This window comes from Condylura cristata, unplaced genomic scaffold (genome assembly GCF_000260355.1).
Source record: "Condylura cristata isolate star-nosed mole 26May11 unplaced genomic scaffold, ConCri1.0 scaffold00016, whole genome shotgun sequence".
NCBI classification, from domain to species: Eukaryota; Metazoa; Chordata; class Mammalia; order Eulipotyphla; family Talpidae; genus Condylura; species Condylura cristata.
Window position 1 is genome coordinate 19,224,325 of NW_004567117.1, and position 12,783 is coordinate 19,237,107.

General features: G+C 43.5%; 1 protein-coding gene across 2 annotated transcripts in view; it reads right to left on the reverse strand.

The window, feature by feature from the left end:
* Positions 1–2,156: 2,156 nt before the first annotated feature.
* The window catches only part of GAREM (GRB2 associated, regulator of MAPK1), a 165,209-nt gene continuing 154,582 nt past the window's right edge, over positions 2,157–12,783 (reverse strand). Inside the window, exons 5-6 of one of the 2 annotated variants that reach the window (XM_004683820.1) lie at positions 4,912–5,078; positions 2,157–3,429 (exon numbers count right to left, since the gene is read on the reverse strand). In XM_004683820.1, coding sequence (XP_004683877.1) covers positions 2,535–3,429; positions 4,912–5,078 — 1,062 coding nt within the window. In that variant the 3' untranslated portion in view covers positions 2,157–2,534. Of the gene's footprint in view, positions 3,433–4,911; positions 5,079–12,783 lie in introns of both variants that reach the window. The other variant, XM_004683819.1, reaches the window with a different exon arrangement.

The window sequence follows — 12,783 nt, forward strand, 5'->3', positions numbered from 1 at the left end:
TTTTTTTTTAATCTCTAAAACATCTCAATTTTTGATGGTCTTGTGGTGCGTATTTCATACTCTTTAATAGAGATTGCCATTTCTTCCTTCTGTGGGTTCTTTCAAGACACTCTTAACTCTCCATACATCCAACTGCTCAAAGAACTTCATGCCTCTGACAAACGCGTCACAGTTCAGCAACTGTGATTTTAAAATTAAACATCATGAGCTGCACGAGGGCAGGCCCACTATGTTTTCACTGAGTTACCTACCACAGTGCATGGCACATCAAAAGTGGCCAGTGGATGCTGACTCTGAAACAGGCTGTGGTTCTTGCTCTCAAGTCTCTACACATTACCAATCACTATAAACGTGATACAAATATGCCAGAAACAGAAACCAGAATCTATTTTGTGTAAAGGTCTCACAAAAGAGCAATCCAAAGGTCAAGTTTATGTGGTTATGTGGTGTGACTTTCACAGTAACCCCACATCAACTCTATTTGTCCATCCTGAATTTGAGAATGTGTGCGAGGGCTAAGTGTGTTAAGATGGGCTCAGCATGGATTTGCCAAAGAAAACGTGCAACTTTTCAACCACATCTGAGTGTTTTTATTTTCAGTTCTGGGAGGTTTAAGGTTACTGTTGGAGTTGCTCCTTACTCTCTAGACATAAATGTAACCAAACGGCCGGCTGTCAGGTGGGGTGAGGACTGGCCATTTGTACATAGCCTGGCTGGTGACTTGAGAAGAGGTGCTCCAGTGAAAAGTATACTCTTTATGAGGTACTTTTTACCTAGAGTGCAGTATTTACATTTTGGGAGGCAAGTTAAGGGAGAAAATGCTGTATTTGTATGTGTGTGTGTTTAAGAGATGTAAGATGGAAAATGAGACGAGGTATCAATTCGCCTCAATTCTATATCATGAGATGGATTAAAATGATCTTTTTAATGCCAAGAAATATATACATTGCACAGGTCTGCAAAATAAGACTAGTGGGTCTTGTATTCCATTTTATCTCGGTGAGCAGAAAGGGCAGATATTACAATATAAGCTAATCCTACAAATCACAACGACACTTGGTTTATGTACATCCAGAATCCAGGAAAGAAGGGCGGGGACGGGCAACGTATGGGGGTTAGGGGGATGGAGTTGAGGATCAAATCTCATTCTGAGAATAAAACTTCTCTAAGATTTATGTTCCTTCAAAAAGTCAAGAATGATGCTGCTATTGTACTTTGGAATACTGAATCACTTTGGCTAAAACTGCCAGAATACTATCCCGAAAGTCTTGGAATAAAAGAATGAGAGTAATGCATTTCCTTTGGAAGAGAGGAAAGAAGAGGTTAATGATCTAAACAAGTACTTACCAATACTTTAAACATTATTCAACAGACATCCCACATACAGTAACAGATGACCTGATTTCTGAGTTCTTCTAAAGCACCGGACACATAGAGAACACCTTGCTCATTTTCAGAAATCCTCTTCAGACCTCTTGCTATCAGTCACCAGGAAAAGAAGACCCTCAACCCAAGAATATCCTTGACAGAAACTTTCATTTCTCCAGACATCAGCATAGGAATATTACAAGCAAAATGCAGACCCATGTGGGATTAAAATCAAACTTAATTCTCCAGTCTCCACTGACTTGCTCCAGGCTTTCTGGAATGCAGTCTAGTGAGAGTGAGCTTCGGGGTGGAGGGAGGATTGAGGATCTTTGGAATTATTTCTATGTACTCTTCCTAAGAGAGTCAACTTAGTTAATGGCCCCAAATCTCAATGGATATTTGAACGTGAACTGATATTATCTAAAATATCAGACTCAATGTTTTAAAACATATACATTTTCATTGTGTATATATGTGTATATATATATATATATGTTTTATTTTCTCTGCTCAATAAAATTAGCAGCAGTTACAGATAAATTACTGTGGTCATGATTGTATTATTTCTAAGAACATCATATATCTTCTATCGACATGACTTTTGGAGAACGCCTTTTTATGAAAAGATCCCCACCAGCACATAACATTAAAGTGTCATTTCATATCACTAACAATTTCAGGCACAAGAGTCATAAAACAATTAGCATTAAGCAATCCAAACGACAGAGCACAGAACAGAGTTGTTTAAAATCAATTCCCTCCAAGGAGGGAATTATTGTTCAAAACTGTTTTTTAAAGGTTCTTATGTCTTTCAGCTTTGGCTATTTTGAAATAAATATCACACCTTCTTGCATGAACCTACTTGGACAAGAAATTATTTCTCTGAACATGCCTTTTGTCTTTTAGCAGCTGTTGAGTGTTGAGTGACGTACAAGGCACACCTCCACGTGTTCTGTACAGCATTTTATTGATGTACAAAATAGCCTGTTCACCATTTAAAAGCGTAATCTGCATAGTGAGAATTTCTCTTATCCCTATTTACAGAGAAGGTTTTTAGTGCAAAAAGAACCAAGACAAAAAAAAAAACCCCATGAAATTGTGTCCCAGCCCACCTTTACTAGCACGCAAACTTACCAGTTTGTTCAATACTAGCCGGGGTTATTTGGCTATATTTTGGGCCTCCAGCCATTAATGAATTGCATTATTTTCTTCACCTGCAGTTTGCTCAATTTGAAATCCTCTGAGAGGATTTCTTCTGTTAGTTGAACAAGCAAATTCCCATCAATCTTTTCAGTAACAAAGAATGATATGACGTCTTCAGACAGACCGATAAACCTTAACGACTTGGACACTTCTTCTATAGAAAGTCCCGACAAGTCAGCGGGTGGCTGCCAGGGGGAGCCATCTCCACAGGACCTGGGGGCCAGCTGGAGATGGAGTGGAGATGAGAAAGGGTAGGAGACAGAGAAGATGTCCTGCATGCCCTTTTTGACAAAGAACTGGTCCTCAGGGGGGTCTGGTGACCCAGACTTGGGGTCTTCCTCAGCACCATCGATTTTCAGAGGCAAAGGAGAAGTTTCAGAGGTGGCTTTCTCTTCTACTGGTTTTGGTGCCCTGGGGGGTAAGGCAGGGCATGATATACTCTGCTTTGTTGTGCCAGCTGCAAGAGTTTTCTCATCTGTGCTCTCCAGAGAATAGCTGGCTGACTTGGGGCAACCAACAACGCTGTTACTAGCTTCTGCAGTGATGGAGCAGGGTGGACTGGCCGGGGGTTCACAGCCATCAAGCTCACAAGGTGCTGGGCAGTTTCTCTTTGGTGTACCTGGTGGCTTCTGTCTGGGATAACTATAACTCCTGCTGGGCTCCAGCAGGAAGTCACTCCTAGTCTGGCTCTCTGAGGCTCCCAAACAGTGGTTAGGCCATGAGAGCCTGGAGGAGAGTGCTTCAGCAGAGGGACTTCCAAACGGGGATTTTAGGTCCACAGACTCAGTTTTCACTCGGTTGCACGGGTAGCAGGACACAGGAGCATTTTCAGAAGGGCTTGGATCGCTTTTAGTGACGCTGCTTAAAGGCAAACACAGAAAGAGAGATGAGTCAAGAGGAAAAAATGGGCCAGATCCCAAAGCTTTTTTCATGCCATAAATGTCCCTTCCCAGCAGAAAAATATAGTTAGGGGGAAAAAATAAATTTCATACCATGAATTCTACAAAGTACTTGCTAACTTCATTGGGTTTAAAACATTAAATTACTAAATTTAACAAGTAATTAAGTCATTCTTTAAATCCTAAAATTACTTAAATAAATTACTAAGTAACGTTATAATATAGTAAAAGTTACTATATTTAAATATAGTAAATTATGAAAATGTATTTCTAATTATGGATATGTACAAAATGCTTCAAAATGCTACAGAGCCAATGGCAAATTTATCTATAGATGTATTTTAACTATATAAAAAAAAATCCTTGCTGGTGAATGACTGGATCTTTGGATCTTTATGAAGAGAAAAATTCATTTCACGTTTGGTTTTTCACCAGCAAGCTATGAGGGTTCAGTGATGTCTGCACAGGCAGGGGAGGGGGTGTCTCACACTTGCCACTTCTGCAATATCACCGACACCTGACTCTTTCCGTTTAAACACTGGAGGTGGAGGTGGACAGAAATGCCTCAATGAAAATGCTAATGCTTGCCTTGGTTTCTGTACAATTGTGTAACTTGAACAAGGATTTTAATGGCCAGAGAACAACAATAAAAACACCTGTAAGGAGACCCCTTTAAGCAATAAAAACCCTATTTAGTTCTGAGGCAGTATTTTAAGAGGGACAGTGATGAGTGTGTACTCAAAAGTAGGGAGACATCAGGGGACACAGCAGACAAAGCTGGTGGAGTTGCTGCTGTTTTTTGAAGAGAAGACTTAGAGCAATGCTGACTTCAAATTTTCAGAGGTGGACAAAGAGGGTTGGAGTGTGATTTATATTTGTTTTTCCAGACATGAGAAACAGAAAGTTACATGCAGATGAACTTCAGTTCGATATCATGGAAGATCTGTACAAACAGTAGCTGGCTTTGCCAACCAGGGGATGAGCTGCACTGTGAAAGAATATGCTCACAGTGTGGAAGAAGTGAACGACGCCCCAGGGCAAGGGTCCCCTGGGGACGTCCAGCGCGATGCCCATAGGATCCTTCAATTCTAGCCCCTGCTGAAGGTGCTGTCTGCATAGTTGCGTTGGTTCAAGTCAGAGTGGAGAGAAGTTGACGCTGGTGTGTGAGAATGATGTGGTCAATGGGACACTTCTAAGAGAATCCAGTTGGCCTTAATCACCAAGGCACTGTATCAGCCTAAGACTGTATGGTACGAGGATGCTGGCTCTTCCACCCTACCTCAGCAGGCTTCCATCATGCTTTCAGGCAAAAGTATGGGAAAAAAAATAATTCTTTTCCCACTAGTGGCCTGGATCACAGCTACACTTAGACTTCTCAAGAACCCGTGACCTGACTGATGAGAAGAGTCGTGTTGAGGGGCTCCCTGGCAGGAAGACTTACATGTCGTGCAGCCCTGAAGAATAGTAGGACAAGGTGGGGCTGGGAGAGCGAGTCTGCTGCCGCGTTGGCTTGACAGTGCGAGGAGGGATGGAGGGACTTGTGGACAAAGGCTTTGCGCTTCGGGGTGGAACAGGTGGGGCGTTCAGGAGCCGGCATTCTTCCCTGACCTGGCGCAGAAAAGAACACTCTGGGTTAGCAACAGATTGACAAAGCCACAGGGTGGTTCAATCCTGAAGGGTCAAGTCACTACTCTTAAAACAGTAACTGTAGCGGTGTGAGGGGGCAGAGAGAAGACGAGCAAACAAGGATGATGGGAGACAGAGGCTGACAGGGACATCCACACCTGTCACATACTGTCTGATGTGGAAAGACGCTGCTGGGCCAAAGCTGGTCAGTGCTGAAATATAGCAAGTTGGTTGAAATATGGTGAGTTAAAGAAGCTGTGATAGGTGAAGACTAGGAAAATACTGAAGAAGGGAAGGATGTAAGCAGTCGTGGTTTTTTAAAAGATTTCATTTATGCATATAGAACTGGGGTATAGGCCAGAAGTGCAGGTGCGGTGAGAGGATTCACCAGAGAACAAAGTGGGGAGCAGAACAGACAGATCACCTCCAGGGCAGGAATCGAACTCACACTGAAGTGGCTTTAGCTACTTAGTGCTGTGCTTTAACCCACTGCATCACCAGCAATCGTGATCTAAAAGTTGTGCTCACTCATGGCTCCCATCCAATTCGATCTGAACCTTAGGGAATGGTGGACCTTCTCCAGGATTAAACTCCTGTCAGGGCACGTTCAGTGGATTGATGTGGGGGGTCTGAGAGTCTGAAATTCTAAGAAGTTGGGGTGATACTGATAGATCATGGACCACGCTTTGAAACACAAGGCTGCAGGTAGACTAAATGAGCAAACTGTCCAAATCCAAAAAAGAGCACTTTTTCTAAGAACTGTCTCCACCTTACCCCTCCCTTCATCATCAGGGTGAAGAGGATCTAAGGGACCTGAGATGTCCATGGGAACCCAGAGATTGCATGACATCACCCCTCATTTTCCATTCACCAAAGGACTCCAGGTTGTTTAGGTGTACTTCTCCATGTCAGGCAGCAGGGGGCAGTTCATACCAGGTTCTGCCAGTCCACCCACACAGGTAAAATCGGAGCCAATTCTGACTGTCAAAAAACGCCCTTGCCTGTTTTTAGGCACTGTTCCCATCATTCTTTTTTTTTTCCCTCTGCACTTCTGCCTTCAATGCCTTTCTGTCCTACTAGCTCTGAGGTAATAAGGACAATGAAACAGCAAGCTCCCATCAGCTTTGCTACTGAGTTTGCTTGAGACCAAATGAAATGGGTTCACATCACATTGCATTTTCTCCCACCTGTCCTGCATGTGGGCCTCTCACTGGATCCCCAGGCTGGACCCCCCCCAGGCTTGATCCACTGGCCCAATAAAAACAGGCTGTGAAAAAGTTACAGGACCTGTGTGACACAGCAGACCTTATTTTTTTATTATTTTAAAAATTTATTTATGCTTACACAACTGGGGTACAGGTCAGAGGTGTGGGAAGTGAGAAGATTCACTGGAGACAGAGTGGGGAGCACAACAGGAGGATCTACTGAAATACACTGCTGAGGGGAGCAGTATGCAGGTCAGGAGAGGTCTGCTATACCATGTGGGGCAGCTCCCTGGCTGGGGATCGACCTCGTGCTGCAGTGGCTTCGGAGAGCTTCATAATGCCGTACTTTAACCTGCTGTGCCACCAGAGAGGGCCCAGTAGACCTTACTTTTAAGGTAAATTCTAAGTTTAAAAGTGCCATCTGCTGCACTTCCCCCCCCCCCCCCCCGGGGCTGGGGATCTCTGCTGCAGCAGGCCCAGGGATCTGAATATATTTATTTATTTTTAATCTGGAGAAGCTTTAGGGCTAATACAACTATTAAAAACGACAGATTTTCTTCCCAACAGTGACAGGCTTTCCCCTTTTTTTGAGGTTTTAAAAAGTTGGTGGGAGGGCTCCCACCTTTGTGGCACAACAGGTTAAAGTGCAGCCTATGAAGCTATCTGCAGCCACTGCAGCATGAGTTCAATTCCCAGCCAGGGAGCTGACCCACACGGCGTAGCAGACCTCTCCTGACCTGCCGCTGTTCCCCTCAACAGTCAATTTCAGTCAGTCTGCTTGTTCTGTTCCCCACTCTGTCTCTGGTGAATCCTCTCACCCTCCGCACCTCTGGCCTGTACCCTAGTTCTTGTATGCATAAATAAATAAATACTTAAAAAAAAAAAAAGGTGCAGGGAGTGGATGACTGCAGAAAACTCTGGGAGGGAATGACGCCTGGATAAGGAGAGAGGAAGGTCGAATCACCAGGGGCTGCCGCACCCCCGGGGCTCTGCTCATCTTGAGAACTGGAGAACCAACTAGGACAATAAAGCAAGAGCACCCCCACTCTGGTGTTTGGGGGAATATACAGGCGATAAAGTCACTAATATATTGTGCCATCTTCCTACTGGTTCAACCAGATTATCTATACAGTAGCCAACTAGGGTTCTTTCCTACAGAATCTAAAATGAATGGGTATAATTGTTTGCAGTTATTCTTCTTGCCAGAGAAATTATGAGAAAACAAGGAGTCTGTCAATTACATTTTAACTTGTAAAATAAATACAATCCTGTGTCCATGTTCAGCGAGAGAAGTACACGAGGAAAACACGGTTCCATGCTGAATTCAGAATTTTCTCAAGTATGGAATTAGTCATGACATAAGATGTTTCGTTGGGGATGCCTGGCAGATGTCAATCACAGCATCTGAGGTGACAATGACAATATCCATTTTATTTTTTATTTATTTTTCTATTTTATATGGTTTTTTTTTTTTTACATTATTCTTCATACCAAAAGGGGTTGTGTAGAGCATTTTAGCAGGCCTTGGTCTTGGCAGACAAAAAGAAAAGGCACTTGGAGCTGACAGTGACCTAGGGGATCTCCATTCTGCCTGTTCCTATAACCACCCCAGGTGTTTAAGGTCACATAGAGGTGTCTCTGCAGCTCGTGTGAAAATTAAAGTAAGTTTCCCACAGGAGAGGAGGTGAGCAGTGGGGTGAAGAGCAGCATTTGTGGGTGATACCTGGTGAGGTGAACTACATGGCTAACTGGGAGTGCTTTACAGCTGAAGTCCAAGTAGCATTTGACATGCAGAAGGCTTCTGGGGGTGGCCCCGTGACACCTGAGAGGAATTAAAGGATGAGCGGGTCTACTAGAGGCTCCTACTCTTAGGAGATGGGAGTGGTCAGTGAGGAGACAGTAAAGTCAGAGAAAGACTTTCCTCTACTATGATGGGGGCAGTTTTGGTGTAATCAAGTGAGTTCAAAGGGAAAGAAACTAGGTTATTTCAAACGCCTTTTGGAGAAAAGGTAGTTTAAAACAAAAAAGCCCAACTCAGCTGTACTCATGTAGAGGCACAAAGTGAGTGGCTGGACACCCCTCCGTGGTGAGGGGGCAGCCTTAGTGGTGAGCTAGGCTGATACCCTGACATAGTTCCACCCGCTGAGCACTGACTAGTTGACTGATTAGTTATGGTGTATGGCTGCTTCACTGAAGTCAGATTTCATTGCCTTTTATGGAAATAATTACATGCTTTGGCACAATGTACACATTTTGAGAATCAGGAGTTTTAACAGTGAGGGTTTCTTGTACCATCTTCTTTCCTATCTCTTGCAATAGCATTCATTCTACTTTTCTTTGTTTCCTGAATGGTTCAACTTGGGCCATGTATATCCATGAATGTATATCCAAAGAATGTACCTGTACTTGAATTCACTCTGACACTAAAAGACAATTACAAGAACGGAGGGCCAATCACCCTATTTCCATTACACTCTTTTTTTCCCCCTTAAAGATGCATTTATTTATACATACAGAACTGGGGTACAAACCAGAGGTGTGGAGGGTGAGAGGATTCACCAGAGACAGAGTGGGGAGCAGAACAGATCGACTGCTGAGGGGAGCAGTACGCGGGTCAGGAGAGGTCTGCTGTGCCATGTGGGTCACCTCATGTTTCAGTGGGGGGCTGAACTCACATGGAAGCGGATATGGCGAGCTTGGCAGTGCTGCGTTTTAATCTGTGGCGCCACCAGGGTGGGTCCTGGATCCTTTCTTTTCATGCATTCATCCAGCAATTATTTATGTGTCTCTGGCTCCATGCCATACATGGGGGACAAAGGAGTGGACAGATGGACAAAGGGCAGAGCCATCACCAGTTCACCGTCTAGGACATGGTGACTTCTTGGGCTCTTTGAGGCAACTATTACCATCCATTGCAGATGATGGGTGAGATGATTTCTGGCTCTGAATCTCCTGGGTGCCCAGAGGGACTCCTGGCACTTCCATCTAGGAGATAGTCAGTGAGCACAACCTGGATCCAGGTGGCAGAAGGGGAACTGACCTCCATTGTACCCAGTGACTTGATTCACAAGTCATTCTCTAGCCTAAAGCATAACTTCCCAACATAATTCTTTCAGCCTGGCTTCCACACAGCAAAACTTTCCCTTTTCTAAAGTGTTCAATAATTCCATTCTTACCAGTGATTCCATGGTAAGATAACACCAGCCAGGATCCAAACAAGCCTCATTGGTGTTCAGAGAGCAGACTAACCCAGGACTGTATATGAAGTGGAAGTGGTTAAGTTCTGCTTTTCCTATGACTGGTCTTCTCTTTAGTCCACAGGACACAGTCACAGTGACGACCAGCTGATATGTACCTACCATTTAATAGTGGCGTCTGCAGTAAGCTGTGGAAGCGTGTGGCTGGTGCTGACATCGGGCTTACAGGCACCATCCACGCCCACAGTTTCTTTCTTTTTCCTGTATATGGTATTCATTCCATTTTTGCATTTATTTGTTAAAATATATGCTGAGTCAGTGTTGAGTAGAGAAGAAAGAGTAACTCATGAAACTGGTTGTAAGGAAGGGAGACATATTAAATTGGCCACTTAATCATAGTATGAGCAAAGGTTAGTGGGGCTTATTCAACACGGAGGAAAAGAACAAACAGGAAATGATAATTTCTGAGGAAGCCTTAAGAAGGAATTATGAGTAAACAAAGGCATGGGAAAACCACCAGAAAGTTGCTTGGTCTGGACACTTAGGAGACCAGACGAACATAGTGCTACTTATCACACTGAAGCTTTGTAGGAGAACAAGGCCTGGGAGGAAGAGATCTGTTTCATATTGAGACTGACCTCCATGCTCTAATGGCGGAATGTGAAATCAAAACAGCACTGGGATCCCAGATAAGATGTGAAGAAGGTTGACCCAACCCCCGTGCCCCCAGGGAAAAGCAGAGAGGAAATGAAGGAGCAACACCAGTGGCCACAGTTTACTGCTCACAGGATCCCAAGTGGTGTCAGGGAAACAAAGTGGGGATGGCAGCAGAATAACCAGGTAGAGATGGAAGGATGTCAGAGAGTCAGGGGAGGTCTGGAAGGCTGGTGATAGCTAGCAGAACACTGGCTCTTAGCAATGGAGCCTGAGTCAAGCGAGGGGAGCAGAGGTGGGGTTTCAGTGAGTGCAAGCTAGCCCAGGTGGTGCGGGGTCAGCAGAGAGGGCAGAGCGGTCTCTTTAGGAACTCTGGCTGGAGAGAGGATGGAAGCATGGCTTTGTTTTGGACTTGGAAGATGGTAGAAAAAGGTGCCTGGGTAATCCAGAGGTTAAGTGCTCGCTGACTCTTCAACCTGTGCCCCTCTGTTCATTTCCCTGCCCCGCCAGGTCATTGCTGGCAAGGTAAAAGGAGAAAAGGAATAAATGGCAGCTTAGTATCTAACAGCTGGAGCAAAGATGGACCACACTCAATAGAGCACATTGGAAAGATCAATGCTTCTAAGTAAAAGCGAAAAAGTCAAACCCCAACTCCAACCTTTGGTCGTACATTAGAGAATCGGTCTGTTTTTTCCCAATATTTATAGTGTATCACTTTCAGTATATATGCTGTCAAAGCAAACCCCTGTATTTTCAGAATACTGTCCAGAAAGGTTCACTAGATTCCTCACGCCTGGAATGTGTAGTCAGCCATCCTTCCCTTTCTTCATTCCTTACATTTCTAACTCCGTTGGAGCAAAAGATGAATCATTTGTGAAAATGGAAAACAAGGTCTTCTACTAAATAGCCACATGTTAAGATGATACATGAGAAATTGAAAATAGGACAAAATACATTACTGCGTGGTTGGACCCTGGGTTACAAATACATGTGTGGAGGACACAATTCAAACATCGTCTACATAGTTGGAAAATTTTTTTATACTATCAGCCACGAACTACAGCTTAGTGTGGAAGTGAGGAAAGTTTTTGGGTATCATTTTTTTGCAAAGTTTTGTGTCTTGAAACTCTTCACTCTTTACAAACTGGACCAAAGAGAAGTACATGGAATATTTAGGTCAAGTTCTCTGCCGATTCATTCTTTTTTGGGGGGTGGGTTTGGGTGGGGGGAAAGACCCAACCACCCATTTCATAGCACTGATCACTCCACTTCTAACTGCAAACAGTGGATCTGGAGAAGGCTGCTAAGCAACCATCTACTTCCTTCTACTATCTGCCCACAGCTGCAGGCCAAGCTCCTGTCTCAAAGATCAGGCTGTGTGCTGAGGGCAGTCTCGAAAGAGATTTGAACAGACTCAGTGTGGAGGAGAGGCCTCTGATTTCTAAGTTGACAATGAATCAGAAAACATATATTTTGAGTGAGCTTGCTGTCAAATCGGACTCACCTTTTCCATGTATTCGTTTTCTTCTCTAAAAAGTCAAATTCGGGATGTCAGCACGATGAAGAAAGGAGTTTTGTAACCATGCTTCACTGAACTTTGTAACTCTGCCTGTGCTGCCTGCCCTCTGCCCTGTATTTTACATTTCTTCCCACACTCCCTCTCCCAGATAACAAAATCATTACAGCCTTAAGAAATCTTATTTATAAAGAGGCTTTTATACAAAGAGTTCATAACCCTGTCACGTACCCATCAGGGGCATGTTCAGCCAAACAGAAATGCAAGCTTTATAATGGCAAAATGGCAATAAATAAACCTCTATTTGATTAATTGTGCAAGGCAGATGTGAACTACAGTCAAAAATCCGGATTCTCATACGCCTATGCTTCCTTTCCGCTTTGTACACTGATGATATGGATACAAGACAGACCTGCGTGTGAAATGGCCTCCGATATCTGAGCATGGGTCAAGGGAGGTAGGGAGGGTGGAAGAGTCTGCACACTGGGAGGCAAGAAGGGCAAGTGGCTCTGAAAAGAATACTTGTTTAAATTCTGTGATGCTTTCCTGGACTCAGAAGAACATGCCACTGGGGCAGAGAATAAAGACCTTTTCTGAACGAGGAGAATAATACATATTACAAATGTCTAAATAGTATACAACCTTCCTATTAATGTGGTTTTGTACAAATGGTACCTAATGAGGACTTGAAACCGGATCTATCCAGTTGAATACTATAATTAACATTCTCATCCCTGAGATTTTCAATGGACCCGAGAAAGAATGTCTTAGCTTAGAAGGTTTCATTTAAAAACAAAGAACCTTCATGAAGCTGAAGGCAATTAGTTTCAAAATTACCCAAATACAACACTTCAGTCCTTATTTCAATTAACAAATGGGAACGTAGGTATGGCTTGCTTAGAGAGTTACTCCTCAAAAGTTGTAATTAAAATTAATTAAATGTCAAAAGCCTTAGGAGCCCTCATTAATTAGTAGAATCCAGAGTAAGTCTTTTTGTAAAGCAATTACTTTGAAAGGTAAATAATCATGTCCAAATTAATCTTTTTAGTTTTGAAACTTGAATGTGAATGCATAAGGTTTATTTAAGAAAATCTGTCCTCCAACTCCTCTTCTAA